Here is a 26,644-nt window from a genome sequence, read left to right on the forward strand (position 1 = left end):
AATATGTTACCTTGCCATTGTATTGTCCACTTAAAAATACCAGGAATATATGTTCTGAAACAAGTTCTTCTAAGGGAGGAGTGCTGTACCAAATTACTAATAACATAATACAACTACTTAAAAAGCAAAAATTATGTGTAAACAATGTGTAAACAATACTTGTGTTATTTAAATATTCATTTCCTAGTTCAATTACTTAGAGAACAGAATGATACACATAAATTTTATAACAAAATATAGCCAACAGTAATATACAGGTACACCATTTAGTATTTATTATATGCATTTTATATACATTATCTTTTTAAACAGCGGTACTTTTTGTTATGTTGTACAATCTTAAAAATTTGCTGATTCATAGTTCATAAAACAGAAAACTTACAAAACTCATCAAAACTCGCAAACTGATCAAAAAGATTTTTGTGGAAGACTAGAAAAAATACTTTATTGTCTTAATCATGCAGTTACACAAACAAAATCTTTAGTTACATTATAAACTGAAGCACATCTGAAAAAAAACAAATCAAAAGCAGGAATAACAATTCAAAACACAGCCAATTTCTGACTCTTGATTCAACTACAATTTTGCTTTCTATCTGAACTGCAAATAAAAACGTTTTCACTCCAGAAGTTCTGAAACAACTTCTTGGAATCAACTTTAATCCAGACGCTTAGCTGGAAAAAAAAAGTTTGTCTGTAACTTAAAAACTATTACATGTCCCATTTTTAGTCTATTTTAGACTGTTCAAAGAGTGCCATAATAGATATACAGGGCCCATTAACATACTACATAAAAAGAATATAAAGTCCAACAAAAAGTGAAATAAATAATAGGCCATTAGCCAGATGGGTAAACCTTGATAAATAATCTCGTAAATACAGTAAGATGTACAAAATATCACATAGTGATAGGATGTCAAGATTAATTTTAAAAGTTCATTGGAAGGGCTGGACATGTTTAATTCCTCTGTGTTCCTTTTACACACTTTTTTTACAGTTTAGGAAACCGGTAATGCAGTGATGATGAATTAGTATCCTATTGAAAGGACGTAGCAGAGCTTTGTTAGGCAACAAAGGGAACCGTGTTGTTACAGGGCAGCAGGCCAGCAAGATCTCTGGTTTAGGATACTATAATGCAGAAAAACGTCATCCATACAATCTTGAGCACTGTTATGACAGGCTAAATATATAAAAGACATATAAAAACTAGAATTTTATCGAAATATTTTGTGCAACTAATGCTAAATATTTTAAGTTAGTTCCTTTTTCTTTAAAGCAAAATAAAAGTTTAAAAGGGGATTCTGTGGCATTTGACCAATAAACAGAAAATACTAAGAGATGCAAAGAAAGCTACTCTTGGAGCTCACTCCCCCCCACCTCACCCCCACAAGAGCACCACATTCCTAACCCTAAGGCAGCACACAGAGTCCAAAATAAACGTCTTTAATAAGATTTGATTCCACGTTCGTTTAAAGACACACCTAAAGAACAAATGCTCAGTTCGTATCCAGTCAAGGCTACAAATACTGGTTTGCTTTCCCCCCACCCCACCCCAAAATACAGTAATTACAGTTAAATGAATCAGCCCAGTATTATTCATGAGATCGCAATCTGACCAATTTATACCTGCCCCAAACACAGTCTCTGCTGAGGCTGGTTACATGTAGTGTCATCAGTAACCTTTACAGTGATGGCAGTGATGCATTCCCTCGTTTTGTCCAGGCAAACCTGCTACCAAGGTACAGGCTTGCTTTATTGTGTCACACAAATACTTTGGCAAGGGCATCGGCACCTGCACTTGCAATGTATGCTTTTGAGGGGTGAAAAGCTACATCATAAATGGATTCGTCCAGCTTTTTTCTATGGGCTGTTATTTCTTGCACACATGTTTTGCTGTCCAAGTTCCATAATCGAATAGAGCAGTCATGACCTGAACAAAGAGGTAAACAGAAGTGTTATAAATAAAGCATAAATGCATTACTACAGTCTCTTGGCAATACAGGAGCTTGTTAACTTACTTCCAGACATCAAGTAGATTCCATTAGGATCCACAGCTAAGCTTGTGACAGCATCCAAATGAGCAACCATCGAATGGATCATTTTACCTAATATTAATGTACATAATATATATGAAAAATAAAGATTTATACTTTATTAAAAGGTAAAATAATTATATGATTGGAAGAAAAAAAATAAGAGTGTGATACAAAATTTAAAACAGGATTGACATGTGACAATGATATCAAAAGAAAGATTAAATTTGTAATGCACATAACTATTAGAAAAATTTGGCATGTCTTTTGCTTCAGTCTCGATCGATAAAACAGATTCATTCTATAAAAATATTGGAAATTGTGGAGAGCAGCAGAAATGACTTTGAAAAAACTACATGGCAACAACTTACAAAAGCATGTTTTTTTGTTTTTGTTTTTCTTGCTGCAGTTTCTTCAAGGTCATCTCAATGGGTGTCCAGAAGTATAATAATTGGGATGAATAATTTTTTCTTATTAGGTGGCAAGGCTGCAAAATCCAACAATTCTGGTAAATGATTACTAACTCAAACAAATTCTGAAAGTTGAATTCTCTTTTCAACACACTAAAATATTATCAAACTTCATACTGCCACAAAATATATCAAAATGAAAGCTATGGTTATAGTTGCTAGGATACACAGGAAATTATGTACAATTTCCAGTTCACAGAAAATTATGTACAATTCTTTCTGTAGAAGAACAATATGTTAAATTGTGGGTGTACAGGTAGTCCTTGACTTACAACAGGTCATTTAATGACTGTTCAAAGTTACAATGGCACTGAAAAAGTGACATATGATCATTTTTCATACTTATGATCATTACAGCATCCTCATGGTCATGGGATTTACATTTGGATGCAACTGATTCATATTTATGATAGTTGCAGTCTTCGGGGGTCATGTGATCCTTTTGCGACTTTCTGACAGTCAAGAGGAAGCCAGATCCACCTTAACAATCATGTTATTAACTTAATAACTGCAGTGATTCACCTAACAACTGAGGAAAGAAAGGCCGTAAAATGAGGCAAAAGTCACTTAACAAATGTCTCACTTAGCAATAGCAATTCTGGACTCAATTGTGGCCGTAAGTTGAAGACTACCTGTGTAATATGTTTACCATCCGAGTTGTATAATGTAACTAAAAACCTTATACTTAAAAATAAAATCTCATATTGAATTCAACAGGGACACCATTTCTAGATCATAATTTTATTCTATATAGGCTTAGACTGTTCCCTGAAGTTTGGGTTTCACCAAATGTAAGACTTTAGAATTTTAAATTTTTTTAATTTTAACTTTTTTATAATTTTTAAAATTAAAATTTTCGTGACTTATTAAATAGTGATAGAATATTTAGGTGAAAAAGGAAATAGTAATTTCTCAGCTTGATTTACAATTTATTCTGTTCTATTTTGATGCTAGCATTATTCTGAAAATTAAGTTGACAGAAGATATTCTAATATATAGAGCCAAACAAAGGTTACTTTGAAATGCTTACTAAATTTTATAATGTTTTGCATCTCTTCCCTATTTATGCTTTTCCTACTTTTTTTATTATGTTTTAAAATATTTAATAAATGCAGAAAATAAAATATTTATAGTTTGAGAAGTCTAGAGAGCCAAACAAATATGTAAGAGAAAGAAAATAATTGTTTATTAGATTACTCTATGTAATTCAGCTTTCAGTTAGATCAAGCCTGTCAAACTGGAGGCCTGCCGGCCAGATGCATCACACACAAGCCATGCCCACCCCAGCTCTGCAAAGGCAAAAAAAGTCACAATATGTCATGAGAAGCAATCGAGTTTGACACCTGTGAGCTAGATGCTTCTTAAGTTCAGAACCATTAAAAACCATGCTTTATCCATTAGTTTGCCTTTGAATCTGTAGCATTTAAAGAACATTAAAGCCCAATTAATATACCATTTATCTTCTTTTATAATTACTATTTTTTATTCTGATCCCTTATGAGTGCCAGGTTGATTAAGCCTGATTTCAAAATATAATTATAATCATTAACAGATTAATAGAAATATGAAATAAGTCAGTAACTACTAGAAAACATTATCTGATTCACCACAAAAAGGCTTCAAAATTTAGATCCTAATGACTTCTTAATCCCTTTGAAAAATTCATCAAATAATACTTCTAACTTTAAGTTTAAGGAAACAAGCTGAGACCAACCATTACAGATGAATGTGCTCTCTTCCAATCACTTTTATGATGAAAGGACAGATCAAAAAAAGAAAAAGACAAAACGACAAATAGAAATATGAAGGCTAGGGATTAGGGAAGAAAAGCAGAAGGAAAAAACCAAATAAAAAAGACAGGGCAAACATTCAAATAAGCCAAAATGTAAAGAAAAAGGTGAAATATAAAACTTGGAAATTTCAGGTAAATCTGTTTTTATTTCCTTACCCGTTTTATTGTCAAAAAACTTTATGTGTCTATCTTCATGAGCTGTTATTGTTACAGGAAGTGTAGGATGACTTACGACTCTGTTAATGTGATTGCTTGACTGCAATCCTAGGAATGAAACACAAGCAATTATTACACTTTACTTAAATATAAGGAATAAGGAAGCATTAATGCAGATAGCTTGCTTTAGACTTATATTTCAAAATCATTAAAACTGTTACTATGTTATTAAATTAGCCAACTCTGCTAGGAAATTTCCACTGAGGGTATAGGCAGAAGTTTCTACAGAAGTTAAAAACTACAATTATTATGAGATGGAATAATGGCAAATTTCAAATTTAACCTTCTCCTCTGATTCTTTGGTTCCACTGAATACTAAAGAGTAGAAATTTCCATCAAATCTGTGTAAAGCATTTATTTAGAAATGGCAAAACTTAGAAGCACGCTGAAACCTTACAATTTTTAATTTCTCAAGATAAACAATGGTTCATTGCAAGTCATTATCCTAAATGTTTAGAACTTGAACCATTTCAATTTGGTATGCAAAACAATTCTGTCAATTTGATGCAATATGCTTATAAGATTAAGTTCAAGCAAAGAAATTGACACAAAAGAATCAAATTTACCAGAATCTGTTTGTGAGGACAGCATTACCAGTGACTGGGATGTTTCCAAATCATAGATGACAGTGTTGCCAGTGCTGAACGATGTCACCATATGGGCAGGATCACAGCCTATGAAGTCAACTGATGTGGGTATTCCATATTCTAAAGCATACAGGGGAAAAAACAACCATAGATTCTGTAGAATCCATTTATTTGTTAACCCAATTTTTTACATTTCTTCATTCAGTGTTTTCTTAGATGTACTAATTCATAACATAATAAAACTATCTGGAAAATAATTAAAGCCTACCTATCTTTCTTTAAAACCAATTCCATTGATTGCTAGTATCTTTGTCATCCTAAAATAAATGGATAGGATACCATCTCTTCCCACACTATCTGGACCATTGTCCCAGATCTACCAAGAAGGCATCAATATATAGCCAAAACATGTGGTAAAAAACTTCTGTTAGAATTATTACAATTACCTATTAAAATTTTGATTTTTATAGTTGCTATTAATCAACTCTCTAGTATATTTGATTTAATCTTCTGAACTTTCTTTAAAGACTCACACAACTCACCTCTATTTCCATTGTAAGTGCAAATGCAGGTCACTTTTTCCGGTGGATTCCACAACCTAACACTGCCATCTGCTGAACAAGATAGTAAGTGATTCTTTATACCACTATAAGCGAGATCCCAGACAGCATCTGTGTGAGCGATTAATGTGCCAGCTAGAACATTTGGCTCTGTAGAAAAATTTAAAAAGATGTTAGTTTTTTTAAAAAAATCTGAATATTTCTCAACTTAATATTAATTTAGCTCATGCTGCAACTATTTTATTAAAAGCACAACTGCCAAATTTAACATTGCTGAGGACATATTAGTTCACTATGCTATATGGATCTAGACTGAGATCAGTCCAAAGATCACAAAAAACACTGTAATTTAAATTCATATGAGCAGTTGTTCAGTTTATTATGCAACATAAAAGTTATCTCGAGAGGTTAATTATGTGACTGATATTACACATCAAAACATTTATAGATAAGGCTTACCATATGTGTCGTAAGGGTCCACATTAGGGCTAGGCATATTCCACCACTGAATAGTTGCATCAATACCACCACTAAAACACTGTTCTCCATTAGAACTAATTGCCAAGGATAGCACAGGTCCACTATTTTAAAACAAAGGGACTACTATTACTATTAATAAAACAATTTTTGAATTTAGACAGTTCTAAATAATTTAGAAAATTGTCAAAATTTTTAGAACATAAACATGTGACCTTGCTATTGAATGTACAAATTGTATATAAGCCATATTTAATACTATGATTAAAAGTATTAAGTTCTTCCCTCTTTTCCCATCTATAAATAAGAATCTGTATTTTATTCTATTCTATTCTATTTTATTTTATATATATGTATGTGTGTGTGCGTGTGTATATATAATATATATATTGTGGTAGGTTGCTGTTTTAATGCAGATTTTTTTCCCTAAATTACATAATTAATATAAAGCATTTTTAAAGATTAGAAATATATTCAGAATATATCTGACTGCTTTGTTTTAAAGTTAAATAAAATCAAAAGCATGAATCTGCAACCATTAAATCAATAATTTCTGATGTATTTCTTTGGACTACCTGGAGAAGCATTTGTCAGGAATATTAAAAAATTAAAAATACTTACATATGGGCTCTGAATGTGTAAATAGGTTCCACATCTAATGAGGCACTCCTAAAATAAAAATGTTAAAAATCAATCTGTGAGCATTATCCTGACATATTAAAATTTCAGACATTCATGTTCTTTAACATATGTAAATATATACTTGCTTTTTGGCAGGTACTGTTTTTTGTAAGTTCCAAAGTTTTAGGGTATGATCCTCAGAGGCTGTAACCAGCACAGGCTCCACAGGATGGAAAGCTAACGCTCGAACTCCATCAAAATGGCTGCGCAATGTATATTTAGGATTCCATGTTTTTCTAAAAGCATCTTTGTTGGCTGGCAGCTAAAATAAAAATGAATAACGTTAACGTAAGTAGCAAAAGCATACAGCTATATAGGTAGTCCTCAACTGATGATTGTATTGAAGCCTAATCACCACAACTCTAAAAGAGGATGAACATATAACTAATGTGATTTTACAACCTTGTTTGCAGCAGTTGTTGCAGTTGTTAAGTGAATGTTGCATCCATTAAGCAAACTAATGATTTGCTATAAGCACAGTTTTGCCAAAAACCAGAAATAAATGCCCTTTTTTCTTTTTTTGAAAAACTATCATAAAACATGGTGACGTGACCTTGCGTTGCTACAATCTTGGGCTCCATCTTTGATTTACTGAGAAGCTCTGGGAAATGACTACCAGAAGACATGCCTAGAATGCTGTTGAACAGCAAGTCTGTGAGTGAGTGAGTGAGTGAGTGTGTGTGTGTGTGTGTGTGTGTGTGTGTGAATAATCATGAACAATCATGGTATGAACAGGATAATATCAAGGAAATTCTATTGGAAGCTTTAAGCTCACCCAAACACTCCATTAGGCTTTTGGAACAATATTCTGGGATAAATGAGTCCAAAGTGGAACTTTCTGGTATCAATGAGAAATGTTAGGTTTGGAGAAAAAACCTACATTTCATTTAATGGGTTATCACGTTGGGACTCCCTTGCAGTATCAGGATCTGGAAAAGCTTTTTAATTATTGAGGGAATAATGGATTATATTGTACCAACAACCTGTATAGGAGATGCTATCTGTGAACTGAAAATTTGTTTAAACAAACAGCATTAGAATAATCCTAAATTGCATGCATATCTACAAGATAAGAAATTTTGTATGTCAAAATTTGGAGTAGCTATGTCAAAACTGTGATCTTAATCTAAATAAAAATGTTATGGCAAAACACTTCTAAAACAATGTTCATGGAATAGGTACATTTAATTCCTTAGGTACTAACAGTTACTAAACCTAAATCTTCACATAATTTTACAGTGAATGTTCATTCAATGCATGCAATAAATATGTGGCACAGTATATTTTTTGTGTTGGTTCTCCAAACAGAAATTATCTATTTACAGGATTTAGATAAATGTGTATCACGGTACTGCAGCATTATTGATGGTTCTAAAGCAGTGTTTTTCAATTGTGGTAATTTCCAGGTTGTGGCTTTCCAACTCCTAAATAGAATTGAATTTTTTATTGGCCAAGTGTGATTGCACACACAAGGAATGTGTCTTGGTGCATATGCTCTCAGTGTACATAAAAGAAAATATACGTTCATCAAGAATCATAAGGTACAATACTTAATGATAGTCATAGGGTACAAATAAGCAATCAGGAAACTATCAATATAAATTATAAGGTTACAAGCAACAAAGTTACAGTCATACATAAAATTGGTATCAATAGCCATGCTAGCTGTGGTGTTCTAGGATTTGAAGTCCATATACCTGGAAATTGCCAAGGTTGGGAAACAGCATTCTAAACATTCTCAAAGTTCTTGGTTCAGTTTAAAATATATTAGGTGTTAAACATGTTATACTTACATCATAACTGTAATCTGCATCATTTGCCACGGTCAAGTCTGCAAGATCCCCAAGGCCTAGTACACTTAACAATACATCATCTGAACCCATAATAAACGACTTGCCCCCTCCAGATGGAAACGTTATTGGCTCAGCTATAAGAGACAAAACACTGTTTATTAGGTAACTTAATGTAAATTAATTTCTGAGCTTAAAGATTTAACTAAATATTCTAAAAATATAACCAGCATAAATGCAGTTTTTATGCTTGTCTGAATAGTTTTGAAATTTATAATTTAAGAACCATGTAACATAACATGAGCTCACAAAGTATTATGCAGAATTATTTCAATTATTATTATATAAAATTATCAATTATTGCAGAAAGTAAAGGTCAATTTTAATTATCATATCTATTTTAAATATTAAGGACTACATATAAGAAAGAATGCAACTAATTTGCTTCACCTTTTCAAAAGCATATTCTTTTCCATTCTTGCAATGGACATGTTCCTTCAATTCCCCTCTGAATCATCCTACCCTCTTGCATGTCTCCAAAGAGCCTCTTTATAAAAGACTTGGAGGAGGAGAGATGCAGAAAAGATTATGGGGATTATTTCCTCTTTGCTATCTCTTATACAACTGCTTTACAACATAGTTTTCCCATTACATTTTATTTTAAGGAACCAAAACTTTGCAACAATGACTCATACCCTTATCACTACATATGCAGACTACTACAATGCACCTTACATGTGGCTGCCATGTGGAAGCTTCAGCTGGTACATAATACAGAGTCCAAATGTTCACATAAGTGGCTCTGAGTAGCTTACATTGGAACCACTTATGAGAAATGGGCAATCATATAAATTAAGTAAGTCAATAAATAAAAATAAAGTACAGTGTTAACCAACAAACCTCTTTATGTCTTGGCAGCAAGCTACCTAAAAGACTGCATCTCCCTAACAGAACCATTATGATTTTGCTGGAAGAAGCAGTTGATTGTTCCCTACTTTTGGGAGGTCAAGGAGAAGCGATACTCATTAGTGCTGTTCTTTGCTGAACATGCCAGCCCTTCAGAATGACTTTCCACTTGAAGTTAGATTTGTTTCTACTGTTGTCATCTTCTGAAATAATGTTGAAAGGTATTTGAGTAATGGCAGCTCATTGTTTTGGTATTCTATGCTTTATGGATTTTATTTCTTTTTGAATTTTTTTGCATTTTATTGGAGTTTTATTGTATCTGTAAGCCAATGAGTGTATGTTAAGATCGCGAAAGGTAAAAATCCAATAAATTGTTTTTAAAGACATCATACAATATTGGAATAGCTATGTTTTAACGATACAGAATTCTGCTTATAGGAGGAAGCAAGAAAGGAAATGTTCTTATTTTCTTCTCGTTCTACTACTCCAAGAACAAAGCTTTAAATACTGAAGTTGTTTTACAGGGAAGTGGTACTCTCTGAAAGAAAATAGAAGGTGGCATTGCAAGCTATAGAATCAACAAAAATCCTTCTTCCTCCAGTGGATCTGTTAATTGAAGCACACCTCCTCACCTCAAGATATGCTTTTCCCTCTCCAAAAATAGTTTGAAAAAATGAATCACTCTTTCAAATGTAAGTAATAAAGCAAATGGTTTCAAACCATTGGATCTTTTCATATGAATTTTAAGGCTGTTCTATCTTTACACTGAGATATCAGGTTATTTATCTTAGAACTCTTTCATGCATACTCTTAATGTTAAGATCAATCAGTTTTCACTGTGATTATTGTTAGAGAAAATATATATATAAAGAATGATGTAGTTTTATTTATTTATAATGATGTCAAGCCTGTTATTTCTTGGTATTGGAGAGCTCACTGAAATTACAAAACAAGAAAGTAATCCAAAAAATCATGCCTATGCAGAGCATAGCTGGAAAATAAAAATAAAAATAAAAATCAATTCCTTCCATTATTAGGATATACTTTGGTTTTGACAAAGGAAGATAAAATTTATTTATTGTTTATTTATTTAAAATAAACTTCAACATGGAATGTCTGAATTTTCCACTGTGATGAATGAGGTCATACATCCATTCCTCTATGCATCATAAGCAGATCCATCCAGCTACGCTGCATGTCATAAAAATGACCACATATTTCTTTGAATAGCTTAATGACTCAAACAGGAAAGATGGTTTTATAGCAGTTCTATGATTCTGCTCTTTATTGTCTCTTGCTGACAATAAAGGATCCAGGACTAATAGTGAAAGCGGACCAACCAGTGTCAAGATGTTTATGTGAATGTCCATAGTTTGCTACATAAATCTAATATATCAAGGTTTTACAGTGTAATCAATTTGTTCACTTGAAAGGATTTGTTTTTTAAGTAAAGGTTCTATTTTGCTGGAGGAAATTTTATGAGCATAAGTTGCACTAAATATTCAAAGTTGATTAATATGTAGATTTTGATTAGCACTTATTTACATATTCCAAAATATATTAGCAATCAACTCTTTATTGGTGCTATCAGTTACTGTGAATGCAACTTTTTTTTGGGGGGGGGGATCTTACACTAGAATGAATAAAACAGGAAATCACTCACCAGAAAATTTATTTCATTCATTTCTTATAATTTGTAGCTCGCTCTTGTTTTATTAAGGTCATTTATTCAGTGTATATATTTTAAACTCAATTTTAAGTATCAATTTTTTATCATTCAAAACAAAAGCTGGTGAATATAAAGTGGTAGCCTTTTCAGAACCAAGCTGCAAGTGCATCTTAATATAGGCATTTGGTTCATATGGGCTATAAATGTGCGTATTTTATATCAAAATTTCTAAATACAAATAAATAGGTGAATTTGTTGTACCTTCCTCTGCTCTTGCACCTTCATGATCAGTCATTCTAGAAGAGGGTGACCTAGATTGATTAATAACTCCTGAAGGGATGTGGGATAGCTCATCATCGCCCAGATCAGATATCATGTCGTGCAGTTTTGTCCTGTTGACCCCTGTAAATTAATGTGAGCAGCAAAGGTTCATTTTATTGCTCCCTCTTAAATTGATATCCATTTACATGCCCATTTTGCTAATTAATATTGTTTTAATGTGATGTTATTAAATAAAGATGCTTTCATAAAATGTATTTTGCATATTTGAAAAAGAATTAAAAATGAAACTTAAAAAAAAAGGATTCAGACTGTTTTTTTTATTACTAAATTGCTGGTGTTCTGCTTACGGTAAAAGAGGAGAAAACTTGAATGTCTGAACTCCTTATGAAAGGCCATAGCATTTATGTACAAACCACCCCCAGCATTATTATTAATTGATAATACTAGACAGAAGTTTGATTACCAAAAGGGAAACAATAATTGGGTGACTGGGAGGCAACAAACTGTCAACTTTCCCCCTTTTCTGGGTTTCTAAATAAAAAAGTAATTTATAAGTATCAAAGCACACTTAATGTTTAGAACCAGAAAGCTTATCTGAAACTGTTAATATGAGATGTAGCTCCAATGAATGAATTAAAAAATACACAAAATATTCTCTTATATAAAAGTAAGGTAGGAAATCCTCTTAGCACATACTTTCTGGAATTCTTCCTTACTAAGAGCTCCACTCCAAGTCATATAAACAGGAGGCGGGGGGGGGGGGGTTGGTCTGAGAATGAGGGAGTCCATAACATTCCAAGCTACTGTCCAACTACCTGTTCACAGAGATGCACTCGGGGAATTTTTTTCTCTCTACAGCCCTGGGCCAGATTCAGCCCATTTTTAAACCTAATCTTTCTTTCGCTAGCTTCTGCCTTGATCCCAAATTTTGTTCCATTCTGTTCAATTTTCAGTAAATTATTTTGTTGATAAGAATACTGATCTACTTTACACAATTTATTTCCAATATTCTGCTGGGTTGGAAAAAAATAAAAATTGAGATACGACATAGAATTTCTATTTTATGTATTTCCCCTGAGCAGATCCTGGTGGACAGTTGTACCATCTGTATGCAATCCTAAATATATGTTTTGTGGCTCCAGAATTCCCAGAATTACACCACAGAAATAAGATAGAAAATGCCCAAAAATGGAAGTCCAGAAAAGCAAAAGAATGAGATCCATCTAGCTTTAAGAAATACAGATAGGGAAACAGGAGGAAAGCAATTCTCTGATACTATGAAAGCCACATTTGTTTTTTCCTGATGTTGAAAACACTCTCAAGAAGCTTGACTCATCAAAACCACTAAAATCTATAACTGACTAATACTCATAAATAAAAACATGCTTTCTTCGCATCTCTAGTTTACAGTGAGCAATGAATATTTTGTCAAATTGTCCAAGATGTTCAAGCAACTATAAACCTATCTGTATTTATGATGCCTACAGTGTCCCAGGATAATGTGATCACCTTTTGAATCCTTCTGACAAATGGAGTCAATGGGGAAGTCAAATTCACTTAACAACCATGTTACTAACTTAACAACTGCAGTGATTCACTTAACAGCTCTGCAAGCAAGGCCATAAAATGGGGGAAAATCCACTTAACAGCAGCCTTGCTTAGCAACAGAAATTTTGGACTCAATTGTGGTCATAAATCGAGGACTACCTATACTGATGAAATCCAGTTCTTCACTGCTCTCTCATCCTGAATGGGTCATGCTGTGAAAGTCCTGAACTGGTTTCTGGAGTTTGTAAGAATCTATATGTTAAGTCTAAGTTAAATGAAGTTGTTGAAGTGCTGTCCCGGTGTTTGGAAGCCGTACGGGTCTGGATGGGGAGAAACAGGCTCAAGCTTAATCCCTCCAAGACGGAGTGGCTGTGGATGCCGGCATCCCGATTCAGTCAGCTGCAGCCGCGGCTGGCTGTTGGAGGCGAGTTACTGGCCCCAAAGGATAGGGTGCGCAACTTGGGTGTCCTCCTGGATGATCGGCTGTCGTTTGAAGATCATTTGACGGCCGTCTCCAGGAGGGCCTTCCACCAGGTTCGCCTGGTTCGGCAGTTGCGCCCCTTCCTTGATCGGGATGCCTTATGCACAGTCACTCATGCGCTTGTTACCTCTCGCTTGGATTATTGTAATGCTCTCTACATGGGGCTCCCCTTGAAGTGCACTCGGAGGCTTCAGTTAGTCCAGAATGCAGCTGCGCGGGTGATAGAGGGAGCTACGCGTAGCTCCCACGTAACACCACTCCTGCGCAGACTGCACTGGCTACCTGTGGCCTTCCGAGTGCACTTTAAGGTGTTGGTTACGACCTTTAAAGCGCTCCATGGCTTAGGACCTGGGTACTTACGGGACCGCCTGCTGTTACCGCATACCTCCCACCGACCCGTACGCTCTCACAGAGAGGGACTTCTCAGGGTGCCGTCCGCCAAGCAATGTCGGCTGGCGGCCCCCAGGGGAAGGGCCTTCTCTGTGGGGGCTCCCACACTCTGGAACGAGCTTCCCCCGGGTTTACGCCAAACACCTGACCTTCAGACATTCCGTCGCGAACTGAAGACACACCTTTTTATCTGCGCGGGGCTGGCTTAAATTGAATTTTAATTGTTAAATTTTATTAATTTTAAATGGGGTTTTTAGTTCATGGCAAATTTTAATTTTCAGGCTAATTTAAATAAGTTTTTTAAATTGCATTTTAAACTGTATATTATATTGTTGGTTTTATCTTGCCTGAGTCCTTCGGGAGAAGGGCGGTATAAAAATCAAATCAATAAATAAATAAAAACATGCTTTCTTCGCATCTCTAGTTTACAGTGAGCAATGAATATTTTGTCAAATTGTCCAAGATGTTCAAGCAACTATAAACCTATCTGTATTTATGATGCCTACAGTGTCCCAGGATAATGTGATCACCTTTTGAATCCTTCTGACAAATGGAGTCAATGGGGAAGTCAAATTCACTTAACAACCATGTTACTAACTTAACAACTGCAGTGATTCACTTAACAGCTCTGCAAGCAAGGCCATAAAATGGGGGGAAATCCACTTAACAGCAGCCTTGCTTAGCAACAGAAATTTTGGCCTCAATTGTGGTCATAAATCGAGGACTACCTATACTGATGAAATCCAGTTCTTCACTGCTCTCTCATCCTGAATGGGTCATGCTGTGAAAGTCCTGAACTGGTTTCTGGAGTTTGTAAGAATCTATATGTTAAGTCTAAGTTAAATGAAGTTGTTGAAGTGCTGTCCCGGTGTTTGGAAGCCGTACGGGTCTGGATGGGGAGAAACAGGCTCAAGCTTAATCCCTCCAAGACGGAGTGGCTGTGGATGCCGGCATCCCGATTCAGTCAGCTGCAGCCGCGGCTGGCTGTTGGAGGCGAGTTACTGGCCCCAAAGGATAGGGTGCGCAACTTGGGTGTCCTCCTGGATGATCGGCTGTCGTTTGAAGATCATTTGACGGCCGTCTCCAGGAGGGCCTTCCACCAGGTTCGCCTGGTTCGGCAGTTGCGCCCCTTCCTTGATCGGGATGCCTTATGCACAGTCACTCATGCGCTTGTTACCTCTCGCTTGGATTATTGTAATGCTCTCTACATGGGGCTCCCCTTGAAGTGCACTCGGAGGCTTCAGTTAGTCCAGAATGCAGCTGCGCGGGTGATAGAGGGAGCTACGCGTAGCTCCCACGTAACACCACTCCTGCGCAGACTGCACTGGCTACCTGTGGCCTTTCGAGTGCACTTTAAGGTGTTGGTTACGACCTTTAAAGCGCTCCATGGCTTAGGACCTGGGTACTTACGGGACCGCCTGCTGTTACCGCATACCTCCCACCGACCCGTACGCTCTCACAGAGAGGGACTTCTCAGGGTGCCGTCCGCCAAGTAATGTCGGGTGGCGGCCCCAGGAAGGGCCTTCTCTGTGGGGCTCCACACTCTGGAGCAGGCTTCCCCGGGTTTACGCCAAACACCTGACCTTCAGACATTCCGTCGCGAACTGAAGACACACCTTTTTATCTGCGCGGGGCTGGCTTAAATTGAATTTTAATTGTTAAATTTTATTAATTTTAAATGGGGTTTTTAGTTCATGGCAAATTTTAATTTTCAGGCTAATTTAAATAAGTTTTTTAAATTGCATTTTAAACTGTATATTATATTGTTGGTTTTATCTTGCCTGTACACTGCCCTGAGTCCTTCGGGAGAAGGGCGGTATAAAAATCAAATAAATAAATAAATAAAATAAAAATAAGTCCTACCAAGATAAAGTTGTTTGTTAAATTTTAGGGCAATCTTGCAACAAATGTTTTGGTAGTTACATTAAAGGGTTACTCTCTCCCCAAAGGAATTGGTATATGAATTTGGGGTTCTCCTGGACTGATGGTTCATACTACAAACACGTGGAAACTACAGGCAGAACTTTTTCCCAGTTTTAGCCAAGTGTACCAGTTACAATCCTCTCTGCCTAAAATGCTCCAGCAATAGGAATTACCACCCTTACTACCTCCTAAGTAGTCTACTACAATGCATTCTATGTTTGGCTGCCTTTGGAGGAGACCCAGAAGCTATATGTGGTACAAAATTGCTTTTAGAGCAAACCATAAAGTAGGAATAATTGATCAGGTGATTACAAGTGACGATGGCAGTCTGTACCTTCAGACTTACAAAATTATGTTAATGTAACCGTACAGTAAAGTAGAATTAGCTTCTCTGGTCATGTTTTGTGTCTGGTTTATTCAGAAAGGTTTAGAATACTACTTATAGACCATTAGGGTTAAATCAGGCTATAATTATTATAAACATTTTTTTTCAGTATTATCCTTCCGGCAAATACTAATTGTATTATTTACTTGGATGTTTTACACTACCAAAAAAATCCTTTTGACTAAAAAAGGACATATAGTATTCGACTTATGACTTCAAAAGGAACTGAACAATTTGTTAAGTGGTGTGGTCTTTAAATGAGATAACATGTGACCACATATGATTTTATGATGTTTTCGCCGAGGTTAAGTGACTCACCAGGATTGTTAAGTGAGACATGCCTGCTGACTTCCCCATTGTAACCTTCTCTGCTGGTGGTCTGCCAGCAGCCTGCAGAGCTGGCAACGGAGTCAGACAGCGATGAGGCTGAGGAAGAATATGGGCCAGTCCTGGAGGCTGGAGAAGGCCCGGATGAGGGCTCTGCATTGGAGGCAGAGGTGGGGCCAGGGCCATCAGGGAGTGATATGCGGACTCCAGAGCCTTCAGAGGCTGACAGTAGTGAGGCAGAGGAACAGGAGGAGCCTGTTCCTAATGCACGCATGAAAACAGCTGCTAGAAGGCAAGAGCAGCTAAAGCAAAGAGGACGACTCGGGAGTAGGGCCAAGAGATGATTGGCCTCTCCCATAAGGCTTAAAAGACCAGCAACGGCGTTTGGGCTCTTTGCCGGAAAACAACGTTGATAGCTTTGTCTTGTTGCATTTGTTTCGTATCAGCATCTTCTGAACTTTTGCCAAGAAAGGCCTTTGGCAATTTATCTAATTGGACCAAGATTGGTGATAAGACTGAGGAATTGTGTTGGGAGGAATTTGCTTTGATTTAGTTTGGACTACGCTGAGAATGAGTTAATTCTCAGCTGTTCTAATAAAGTTTGTTTATTTTTACACTGACTGAGTTCCTACTACCTACTTGGGTCTGGGTCACAACACTGGCTTCCCCATTGACTTTGCTTGTCAGAAGCCATCACAAATGGAGGTCAAGTGACCCTGAATGCTGCAACCATCCTAAATGTGCAACGGCTGCCAAGCACCTGAATCAGAATCACATGACCATGTGGGGGATGCTGCAGTGGTAGTAAATGTGGTACCAGTTGTAAATTATTTCAGCAATGTTTGAACTGTTGCTAAACAAATGGTTGCAAGTTGTAAGGACTACCTGTAATACATGGCGCACGCATGCACACACACACACATATATAAGTTTATTTCAAGCACTGACTAACGTAAGTATTTATGATTTCTCTAGTACTTTCACCAATTGTCAAACTAAAGGAGCTGCTCTGCTTGTATAATAATGTGATGAAAAAAGTAAATAATGTTCACACTTTCTTCAGCTGCACATAAATTAATCCTTTAGTTTCTTGCTATGATTAGCAAGATTATGGACTTCAAAAATAATAATCTTTTAGAATTTTCAAAATTAAAACCTGTTACTCATTAGATCAATTCCATACTGAAATCTCAATAATCTTCTAGCAGATGTTTGTATTTGAGATAAAGGAGAAAATAATATAACAGGTTAGAAACATTTCAGCAGAGGCAGGAAAGGCCCATTCAGAATAATGCAATTAGTACTGGGTTAAAGAAGTAATGCAAATTATCATGCAAAAAGAAAAGAAAAGAAAAGCAATCCTCCAAAGCACAATTTTTTAAACATTACTAAAAGGATGAAAATATTCATTTTCATAGTCTTTTTGTATATATTTTTTACGTGTATGGAAGTAAATTCTACTGATAGAATGTACACCTGAGATAGAATTAGAATGTAAACTTCAGTCCTACAAACTTGAGTATATTATTTACCATTTATGTTCTTCCTGCCTTAAACCTATTCCCCACTTCTTTTAAAGATTCTCTGTTAAGTAGCATTGTTTAACTTTTAAAACTTTGTTTAAACTCATGCTGCTCAGTCCATCCAAGTAGCTACTTTCTAGGATGAGATAGAGAGAAAGAGAAAATATGAAACTGATTAATACGAGCCAAATTCTACTTAGTGTAATTAAGAATTGATATACTGGAGCACTGAATCTGCATTGCCATAAGCAGATCACTGCAAACTAAAATCAAGAAGAGAGTAGCTACTAGGGTTCAGAGAATGTGGCATGGAACAGTTTATGATTATCTTTTCCGCAGCTTACATAGTAAGCCTATGAGTTTTGAGACACCTTGCAGCTCAACTATTGCAATGCCCTCTCTATGAGGCTGCCCTGAGAAGCTTCTGCTGGCCCAGAATGCAATCAGCGATGTGATATCCTTGCTTTATGAGTGACAGTGGTTGCCAGTGTGCTTCCAAGTGCAATTCAAGATGCTAGTTATTGCCTATAAAGCTCTACATATTTAAGGGACTACCTATTTTCTGTGATTTGTGCCTGGATGATAGACGCCAACAGAGTGGGTGTTGTCAAGTCCCCTCAACAAAGCAGTGTAATCTTTTGGGGTTCAGGAAGCGCATAGTATCCCCTTAAAATCCCCATGGTTTCCCCCGATAGCATTACAGAGGGCCTCAAAGATGTGGTTGTTCTCCCAACATGGAGGTGGTGTGAATGGAACCTTTTGGTAGATGTGCTTCATATACGGGTAGTCCTCGACTAACAACCACAATTGAGTCCAAAATTTCTACTGTTAAGTGAGACATTTGACCCATTTTATGACATTTCTTGCCACAGTTGTTAAATGAATCACTGTAGTTGTTAAGTTAGGAAGCTGGTTGATAAGCGAATCTGGCTTTCCCATTGGCTTTGTTTGTCAGGTCACAAAAGGAGATCACATTACCTTCGGACACTGTATCCTAAATATGAACCAGTTGCCAAACATCTGGATTTTGATCACATGACCATGGGGATGCTACAAAGGTTGTAACTATGAAAAATAAGTCACTTTTTTCAGTGCCATTGTAACTTTGAACGATCACTGAATCAATTGTTGTAAGTCGAGGACTACCTGTATGTTTTATATTTGGGGGGCTTGGTTGTCTAGATTTTTCATTATTTCCTTGATTGCATTTTTATTTTCCTTGATTGCATTTTTACTTTGTTTTCCTTATATTATACATATACTATACTATATATATAATTTTTCAAGCTCCCAGAGTTGGGCAATGCCAATATAGAATCAAATAAATAAACAAATAATAACAATAACCCTTTTCATCTGGCAAATAAGTGCTCTGGCTTTGCTTGCTGTAGTATATTCTCTTTTATTAATTCTTCTTCTCTGGACTATACATCACCTAGTTTAAGAGTTATGTTCAGTGAGAGAGTGATGACATTTTATTACCATATTAAATATGGTATAAATTAAGCTTTAAAATGATTTTCAGTCCAAAATTAAGAATTCATAAATAAATTTGTTAGCCCTCAATAGAAATAACTCTTTCACCATTAACTTATTTTTTCCTTCAGAATTTTATAAATTGAAAGGAAATTACGGAAAACAAAGGATCAGACTCCTTGTAGCAATATTGCAGCGTAGCTGAAGAGATTCCTCTTGCCTGTACCAAATCACTAAATCAAATCAAATCAAATCCATCACTCTCCTCTCCAACAAATCTCTCACATGAACTACTGTTCGTTTGTTTTCCAAACCAATGTCAGCTACAAAATAAGCCTGCATTCCATGCAATTTCTGAAGACAGCAATAGCAGTAAGAAGTATACAATTCTGATTTCTTGCACATATGTAAAAGGTCAGGAAAGGAGGTAATTGGTGGTGACCACTTGCAATATTATAAAATAATCTCAAACTTGTTGATTATTAAAAATACTCAGTATTAATTTTCTTCTTTTCATAACCCCTTAAAAGAACAAGTAAAATTTTAAATGCCTGGCAACTATGTCAGAAGCAACATTATTATCATTTGGAAGGAATTTCCAATCATTGCTGCCATTTTCCTGGACAACTCCAAAGCAAAACAACTTGTTCACCTTCTGACATTCCTCCCTCCAGTGTAAATTGAAAATAATTTATCTTCAGAAATTATGATTTCCAGATTTATCAGACAGAAAGTTAAAGTTGGTTGCCCCCCAAATAGCAAAACGTTAAAATGGAGGGGAAAGATGACAACATACATTGTTTTCCACATGATGTCAGAAAATTGTTTCAAGATTCAGAATCTGCACTTACTCTTTACCCCTTTCTTCCCCTTTCGTTCCTTCTTGTACTGTTCCTTCAGTTTACTTATTAGTCCCTGGTCTACATCCCAAACCTCAGCAGTTGGGGACAGGTCATCTTTGTCTACATGCAACATATTATTAAAAGAAAAATAAATCAACAATTGGGAATGCAAACTATTTGTGAGCGTTACAGGTTAATCAATAAAAAGTGTTATTCAAAAACATTCCAGAACTTTAAAGGTGCAGTTTCTTGTACTGTTTGGTACAATGCTTCAAACTGTCATTTTATGGTAATTGGTCTAGAATAAAGAAGAAATTTGAATGTCTTTCTTATTCAATTATATGAAATTAATTGATTAAAACTGATGTATGCAATTACTGCAACTTTAGTAAGACATTATTAACAAATTATTCAGGCAGACTTAAATAAGCAAATAAATTTATTTCATGCAATACCATTTAGGAAGTGCAAACTGAATTCTGAAACCATGCATTTCCCCTCTATCCTTATTCTCCATGCAATATCTAGTAGCTCCAAAATAAATCCAGCAATAAAGGTAATAGAAAGTTTTCTTCTATTAAGATTATTAAAATAATAATATAACCAAGATAGTTTGGCATATTGTAGGAGATCTTCAAACTTCTTATTTACTGAACTCTATTTATTCACCGCAACCCAACCAGCCACAGTAAATTAAGGACGGCAGAGAATGATGGTTGAAACAAACTTGTGCAAATACATAATCAATGCTTGAATGTTTGTTCCTTTAAGCCCAAAAAAGTAACATATTTTACTTGGAAATCTCATTGGAAAAAGAATAAGAGTTCTGGATTTCCCTCGATTATTTTCAATACTGAAGCTAGTGTCAGTAATTTTATTTTAAAATTAATTACATTTCTACCTGCTAACAAGCATGAACTAATGGAGAAGAATAAGATGAAAGCTTTAATACTGTCTTAGCTTACTTGGAACTAAGTTTACTGAACTCAGCACTGATTACTTCTAACCACAATAAAATCAGAATACTAATAAAATATTTTGAAAAAAAAAATTCTCAGCTAAGACTTTTTGAATAAAATGAGATCACTAAAATATTTCCTAAATAGTCAAGGCTTTGTTCATTTTATGTCCTTATTAACAAGATGGTTCACACTTTCAAGTTAACATTAATTCCTGAATCCATTACGTTAGTTCTAGGAAACTAAAACTTTCTGTGAGATAGAACTTCAAGCAAAAAAGCATTATTACCTCTTCACTGGTACTGTCTGCCCTCTAAGATAAATTAGAAATACACTCCTAATGTCGCTTAAGGAAGAAAAATATGACCTCAAGTTAAAAATTCTTGTCTAATAACACTATGCTATACTTATATTAGATAATATGGATTAAACTACTAACAACAACAATTTACAAGGAGGCAAAATACACAAACTGTTGAAATCAGTTATTTTCAACTTCCTAACTTTTTTATGTATACTATTATTAATTATGGAATGGGAAATTTGTTTAATGAATACATCACGGCTTTGCAAATATAACTAGGTAAAAATTGTTTTCTTGTAAGAAAATATAAATTCACTGAAATCTTTCTTACCTATCTCTCATGAACCAGAAGGCCAATTTCATTATTTTAGAGGAAGTAATCAACTTGTGCAATTGTGAATAATAATAATATTCATACATGAATCGTATGAAATAATAACAAATCCAATGGTCTATATAACATTAAGGGAATTTAGTAGATGGAGAACTTCCCAACACTTTTAACTGTTGCAGTTTCAAGCCTTTTCTTAATCAGGTAGGCTACAGCAAGAACAGTGGGAAGGTCTTGTTCCACTCATCCCTTACATAAGTACTTTTCTGGATGAAATCCAAAGTATCCAATTTAAGTATAAAATGTTGTATTAGAAGAAAAGGCAGATCACTGCTAAAATAGTATATTTTAAAACATGCATCTACATCTAACAACAATCCAGCATACTTCCTGCTACATTTCTTCATCTTACACTTTTATAGAGGATACCGTACCCTGCAAAATGCATATTCTATCCAATAAAGTTTAAATACAATAAAAAAAAATCTCTGCAATTTTTGTAGTTTAAATTATATATTTCCTATCTTGTTTCAAGACATCTTCTGAATAATATCTAGAACTGGAATCTTAAAAATAAGTAAAATAATGTTAATATATTTGTTCTTTATGTTTGTGTTGTTACCTCTTTTGAAAACAATTTGGAGGTTAATAAAAACATAAACATGGATTTGAAACAAATAAAAATATATCCATTTCCTGTTGCTTTATAAATAAATACAGGTCTCCAACAATACATTGTAGAAAAAGAAATTCACATTAAAAATCATTTTTGCACACAACTGAGCTCCACTGACAACACAGTAAACCTTTGGAAAGGGCATGAAAAACAGAACCTCATGTTGTTAACAAGTAATCAAAAATTTAATTTTTCAATTGACTGTTAGGCAGCATTCTGAGTGTTGCAAACAACAGTGAAGGGTATTTTTGTTAATGGTGATCTACGGAATGGATAAATTTGTTCAATTTAGAAAACACAGTATCTTAGCAAGATCCATCGATTTCAGTGAAAATTCAAGTTAAGCATGCATTACTAAAAATGTTTCTAAGAATTATTTTCCCTGCCAACATGTAAAATGTAATGCACTGTATTTTGTGAAAATCTGTATGTCTAAAACAACTGACTGCCAGTGTTATTAATTAAGGAGTGCATTAAAAACACTGCCTTATTTCATAACTTTGTTTGAAACAATACTTCTAAGATATACAAAAGAAACCGCTTAATATTATCAAAATGATTTGACAAATATATGATTTACTTCTGCAGGAAGAAAACAGTAGGATGAAAAAAATAAAATGATAACCATCAAGCAAGATTTAAACGCCTAAAAATATCACAGAGAAAAGAGAATACAAATTTAAATTAATATAATTGAAATGTATGTTTTTCTTTCAAATTCTTTTTCTTTTCCTACCACTTTTAATGTTTCTTACCCCACTCTGTTCCATCCCCTGAACTCCGTGCTTCTCCTGCTCCCTCTCCATCTTCTGCTGTTACTAAGAAATCAAATTCTTTCAAAGCTTCTTCTGTGTCTGGGTCATCAGTAAGGTCAGCAGCTAGTCCTTCATTTCCAATCTACAAATCAGTTTTGATAGAAACACAATTAAAGATACAATCATTCAGTTTTATATAATCTTCTCCTTCCCTTTCTCAGGATTGTCAAAGGATGTGTTATTCTGTTTAAATATTTTTTTATCCATCATGCACCAACAGTCCCATTAACATGATTATGGCAAATGAAAATTATTCTGCAGTACAGAATTAGCAGCCAGATAAATAGAATTAAGCATTTATCAACATCATTCCCCCCACTTTCATGCCTATCCAAGGTATTGATAACAAAAACACCAACAATATTAAGGTGCTTGATTTATCTATTCTATTGCATTTTATTGTAATAGTTCTCTATATAAAAAGGCAAAAAGGAACAACAGTGTCTTTAAAATAACAATAGTTAATAAAACTGTTTGGTCTTTTTTTACTTTGTGCTTTTTATTTATCCGATGTTTTTCTTTTCCTTCTGTAATATCTTCTATAATATCATTCTCTTCCTCTTCATCACTATCATCTGCATTTTCCAAAAAATTAAATGTTTCAAGAACATCACTGGGGTTCCTACAAAAGAAAATAACTTGCAATATCAGAAATAGCTGTGATCTCTTTTCAAACTAAGACTCAATTATTTCACCTCAAGAGAAAATATTCTAATTCATTATTTCTAATTCATAAACACCAAGGAAACTATAATAACAACAACAGCAACAACAACAGAATTGGAAGGAACCTTGGAGGTCTTCTAGTCCAACCCCCCAGGCAAGAAACCCTACACCATTTCAGACAAATGGTTATCCAACATTTTCTTTAAAAATTCCAGTGTTGGAAACTATGTAACTGTAACTAGAAACTATGTATATGACTTTTTAAAAGTGCTGATTGTAACCTTTTCATATTTAAATGTCATTAAGGATAAAAATGAACTTGTATGTACTTTTTAATACACAATTTAATACCCAAATTGTTATTTGTCACATAATGAAGATTTTCAGAAAACAAACAATTTTAACCATGAAATAGTATGACTATTATGTAGTCATAATTGCATGAATATAATAAATTACTTAATTGCTAGTTGAAAGAAAAAAACTCATTCCTTCCACAATTTCTTGCAAATTACCCTAAATTATGCAGCTGCAGAATTTATCTCAGATGAGATATAAGATTTTTTTTTGTTTTATAAAAATAGATATATCTTTCTAATCAGACAACCAGTATATATTTTTAGTTTTGTCTAAAAATAACATTTTTAAAGAAAACTACACCATGCAAACAAATTAATTATCAGATATACCTTTGAAGGCAGTCATTTATGCTAAATATTTGTATTAGTTTGCCTACCTTTTCATGTCTTGTCCCTTTTGTTTTGAAGTGGGAGATTCTCCTCCATTAAGAATCTGTTCCAATTTTTTTGTCTCCACTGAGCCATTTGGTTCTGAATTGGAAAGCCCAAGTAAAGACCTCACTCTCTGTGATCGTACATCCAATATTGTATCTGTGTAACCTACTTCTTGAAGATATCTAAAAGATAAAAGAAAGTAGAATTGTAGTCATGCACACAGACAATCCACAGTGAGCCTTTAAAATGTTCTCTATGGCAGTTTAAAATACAGCCATTATTACCAAATTGTTTAAGAGTATCCTTAAGCTTATGGCACTGCTTTTTGGTTCTAGAAAGTTTAATTCACATTACCTTTTTAGGTAAATCTGTTCCAAGAAAAAAATTCCCTAGCACTTCTTTTAGATTAATTGCTAATTACAGTACTAAGTTCAAGGAAACATGAACAATCACATCAGAACCTATATACTTATGCTTCAATGTACAATGACCTTCAACCCAATATAATATGATACTTACTGTCTTAGCAACTGTCTGCCTTGTTTCCAAGTTAGCTGACTATTATGAGGCACTGTAGGAACCTCTGTATCTTTGGTTTCTTCTGAAATACAATAAATAAATAAATTGATTAATTATGAGCCACCAAGACACTGTTAACTCTTAGTGATCTGAATAACAACTCTGTTATTAGACCCACCCCCTACTCAAGCAGGAGACCTTATACTATTTCAGACAAATGGCTGAGCCGTCTGATCTTAAAAGCCTCCAATGATGGAGCACCAATTTATTTTTAGCATATTATTAGATGTTTAAAAGTGAAGAAAAAGTTACAAGATACATGTAACTTTTATAATTTCAGGTAATATATGATATTCCACTTGAAAGCTATGTTTGCTGATAAATACATTCCTCATGAACATCAACTTCTTTATTTACATAGGACTAAAGAATGGAATGTTCTCTTGGTAGCTCATAGTAACATAGACAAAGAAAAGAAAAGCCACCTCCCATCGTTAATTTCTTAAACTGTGTGTCAACTTTTGATCAGCTTTCTGATTAATTTACTTAATCCACCTTTTTAAAAAAAACTTGATTTCATTTTTTGTTCCATACTTTTTTATTACTGTTCTTGAGGAATAACATGAACCTTGTTCATAGATAATATGATAAATGGCTTATATCAAAAAATAAGAAAACTTGAACAAAAAAGGGAACTATGGAAATGAAGAAACACAGAATGTAAAGATTCGAAGCAATCTTGGAGAACATCCAGTTCCCCTGCAGATTGTAGGAATCCATTACTACATTTCTTATATCTATTTAAGCTTGGTTTAAATATTTACAATGAAGGAAATTCCAACCTCCCAATGCAACTCTTGCACTACTAATTTTTTTTTACTTTTAAGAAACATAATGTCAACGTTCCAGAAAACCCCTCCTGCAGAAAAGACTCCGAAACCAACATCTTTCAAGTTCTTTTATTAGCATAGGTAAACTGGCACAGTTGGGTGAAAACCAAAGTTGACACATATCCTGATTTCCAACTGATTTTTTAAAAACACATTGGTTCTTATCAAGTCTTCCACAACAAGCCAAAATGTCTGTCCTATATTCTACATGACAGCTCTTCAAATACTTGAAGAGAGTCATCATATTTGTCCCACAATATTCTCTTCTTTAATCTAAATAGGGCTACTGCATCAAAACTTACTTCAAGTTTTCCTTCTAAGGACATTTACATTTGTTTCCCCTCAGCTAGACATGCTTTATTGTGTCATTGTCCTAAAGTGGTGATAGACAC

The 26,644-nt window shown here is 34.6% G+C and overlaps 1 protein-coding gene across 5 annotated transcripts in view; it reads right to left on the bottom strand.

Annotated features, from left to right (window-relative positions):
* Positions 1-252: 252 nt before the first annotated feature.
* Positions 253-26,644, bottom strand: part of STRN3 (striatin 3) — a 44,940-nt gene continuing 18,548 nt past the window's right edge. For 2 of the 5 annotated variants that reach the window (XM_058162199.1, XM_058162204.1), the window contains 15 exons: positions 25,363-25,444; positions 24,846-25,025; positions 23,933-24,065; positions 23,384-23,525; positions 20,368-20,478; positions 11,443-11,583; positions 8,610-8,743; positions 6,903-7,078; positions 6,757-6,804; positions 6,118-6,239; positions 5,641-5,808; positions 5,078-5,218; positions 4,452-4,559; positions 2,019-2,105; positions 253-1,930 (listed from right to left, as the gene is read on the bottom strand). In XM_058162199.1, coding sequence (XP_058018182.1) covers positions 1,761-1,930; positions 2,019-2,105; positions 4,452-4,559; positions 5,078-5,218; positions 5,641-5,808; positions 6,118-6,239; positions 6,757-6,804; positions 6,903-7,078; positions 8,610-8,743; positions 11,443-11,583; positions 20,368-20,478; positions 23,384-23,525; positions 23,933-24,065; positions 24,846-25,025; positions 25,363-25,444 — 1,943 coding nt within the window. In that variant the 3' untranslated portion in view covers positions 253-1,760. The remainder of the gene's footprint in view (positions 1,931-2,018; positions 2,106-4,451; positions 4,560-5,077; positions 5,219-5,640; positions 5,809-6,117; positions 6,240-6,756; positions 6,805-6,902; positions 7,079-8,609; positions 8,744-11,442; positions 11,584-20,367; positions 20,479-23,383; positions 23,526-23,932; positions 24,066-24,845; positions 25,026-25,362; positions 25,445-26,644) is intronic. The other 3 variants (XM_058162201.1, XM_058162200.1, XM_058162202.1) reach the window with 3 other exon arrangements.

The sequence above is a fragment of the Ahaetulla prasina genome, chromosome 1, assembly GCF_028640845.1.
Source record: "Ahaetulla prasina isolate Xishuangbanna chromosome 1, ASM2864084v1, whole genome shotgun sequence".
NCBI classification, from domain to species: domain Eukaryota; kingdom Metazoa; phylum Chordata; class Lepidosauria; order Squamata; family Colubridae; genus Ahaetulla; species Ahaetulla prasina.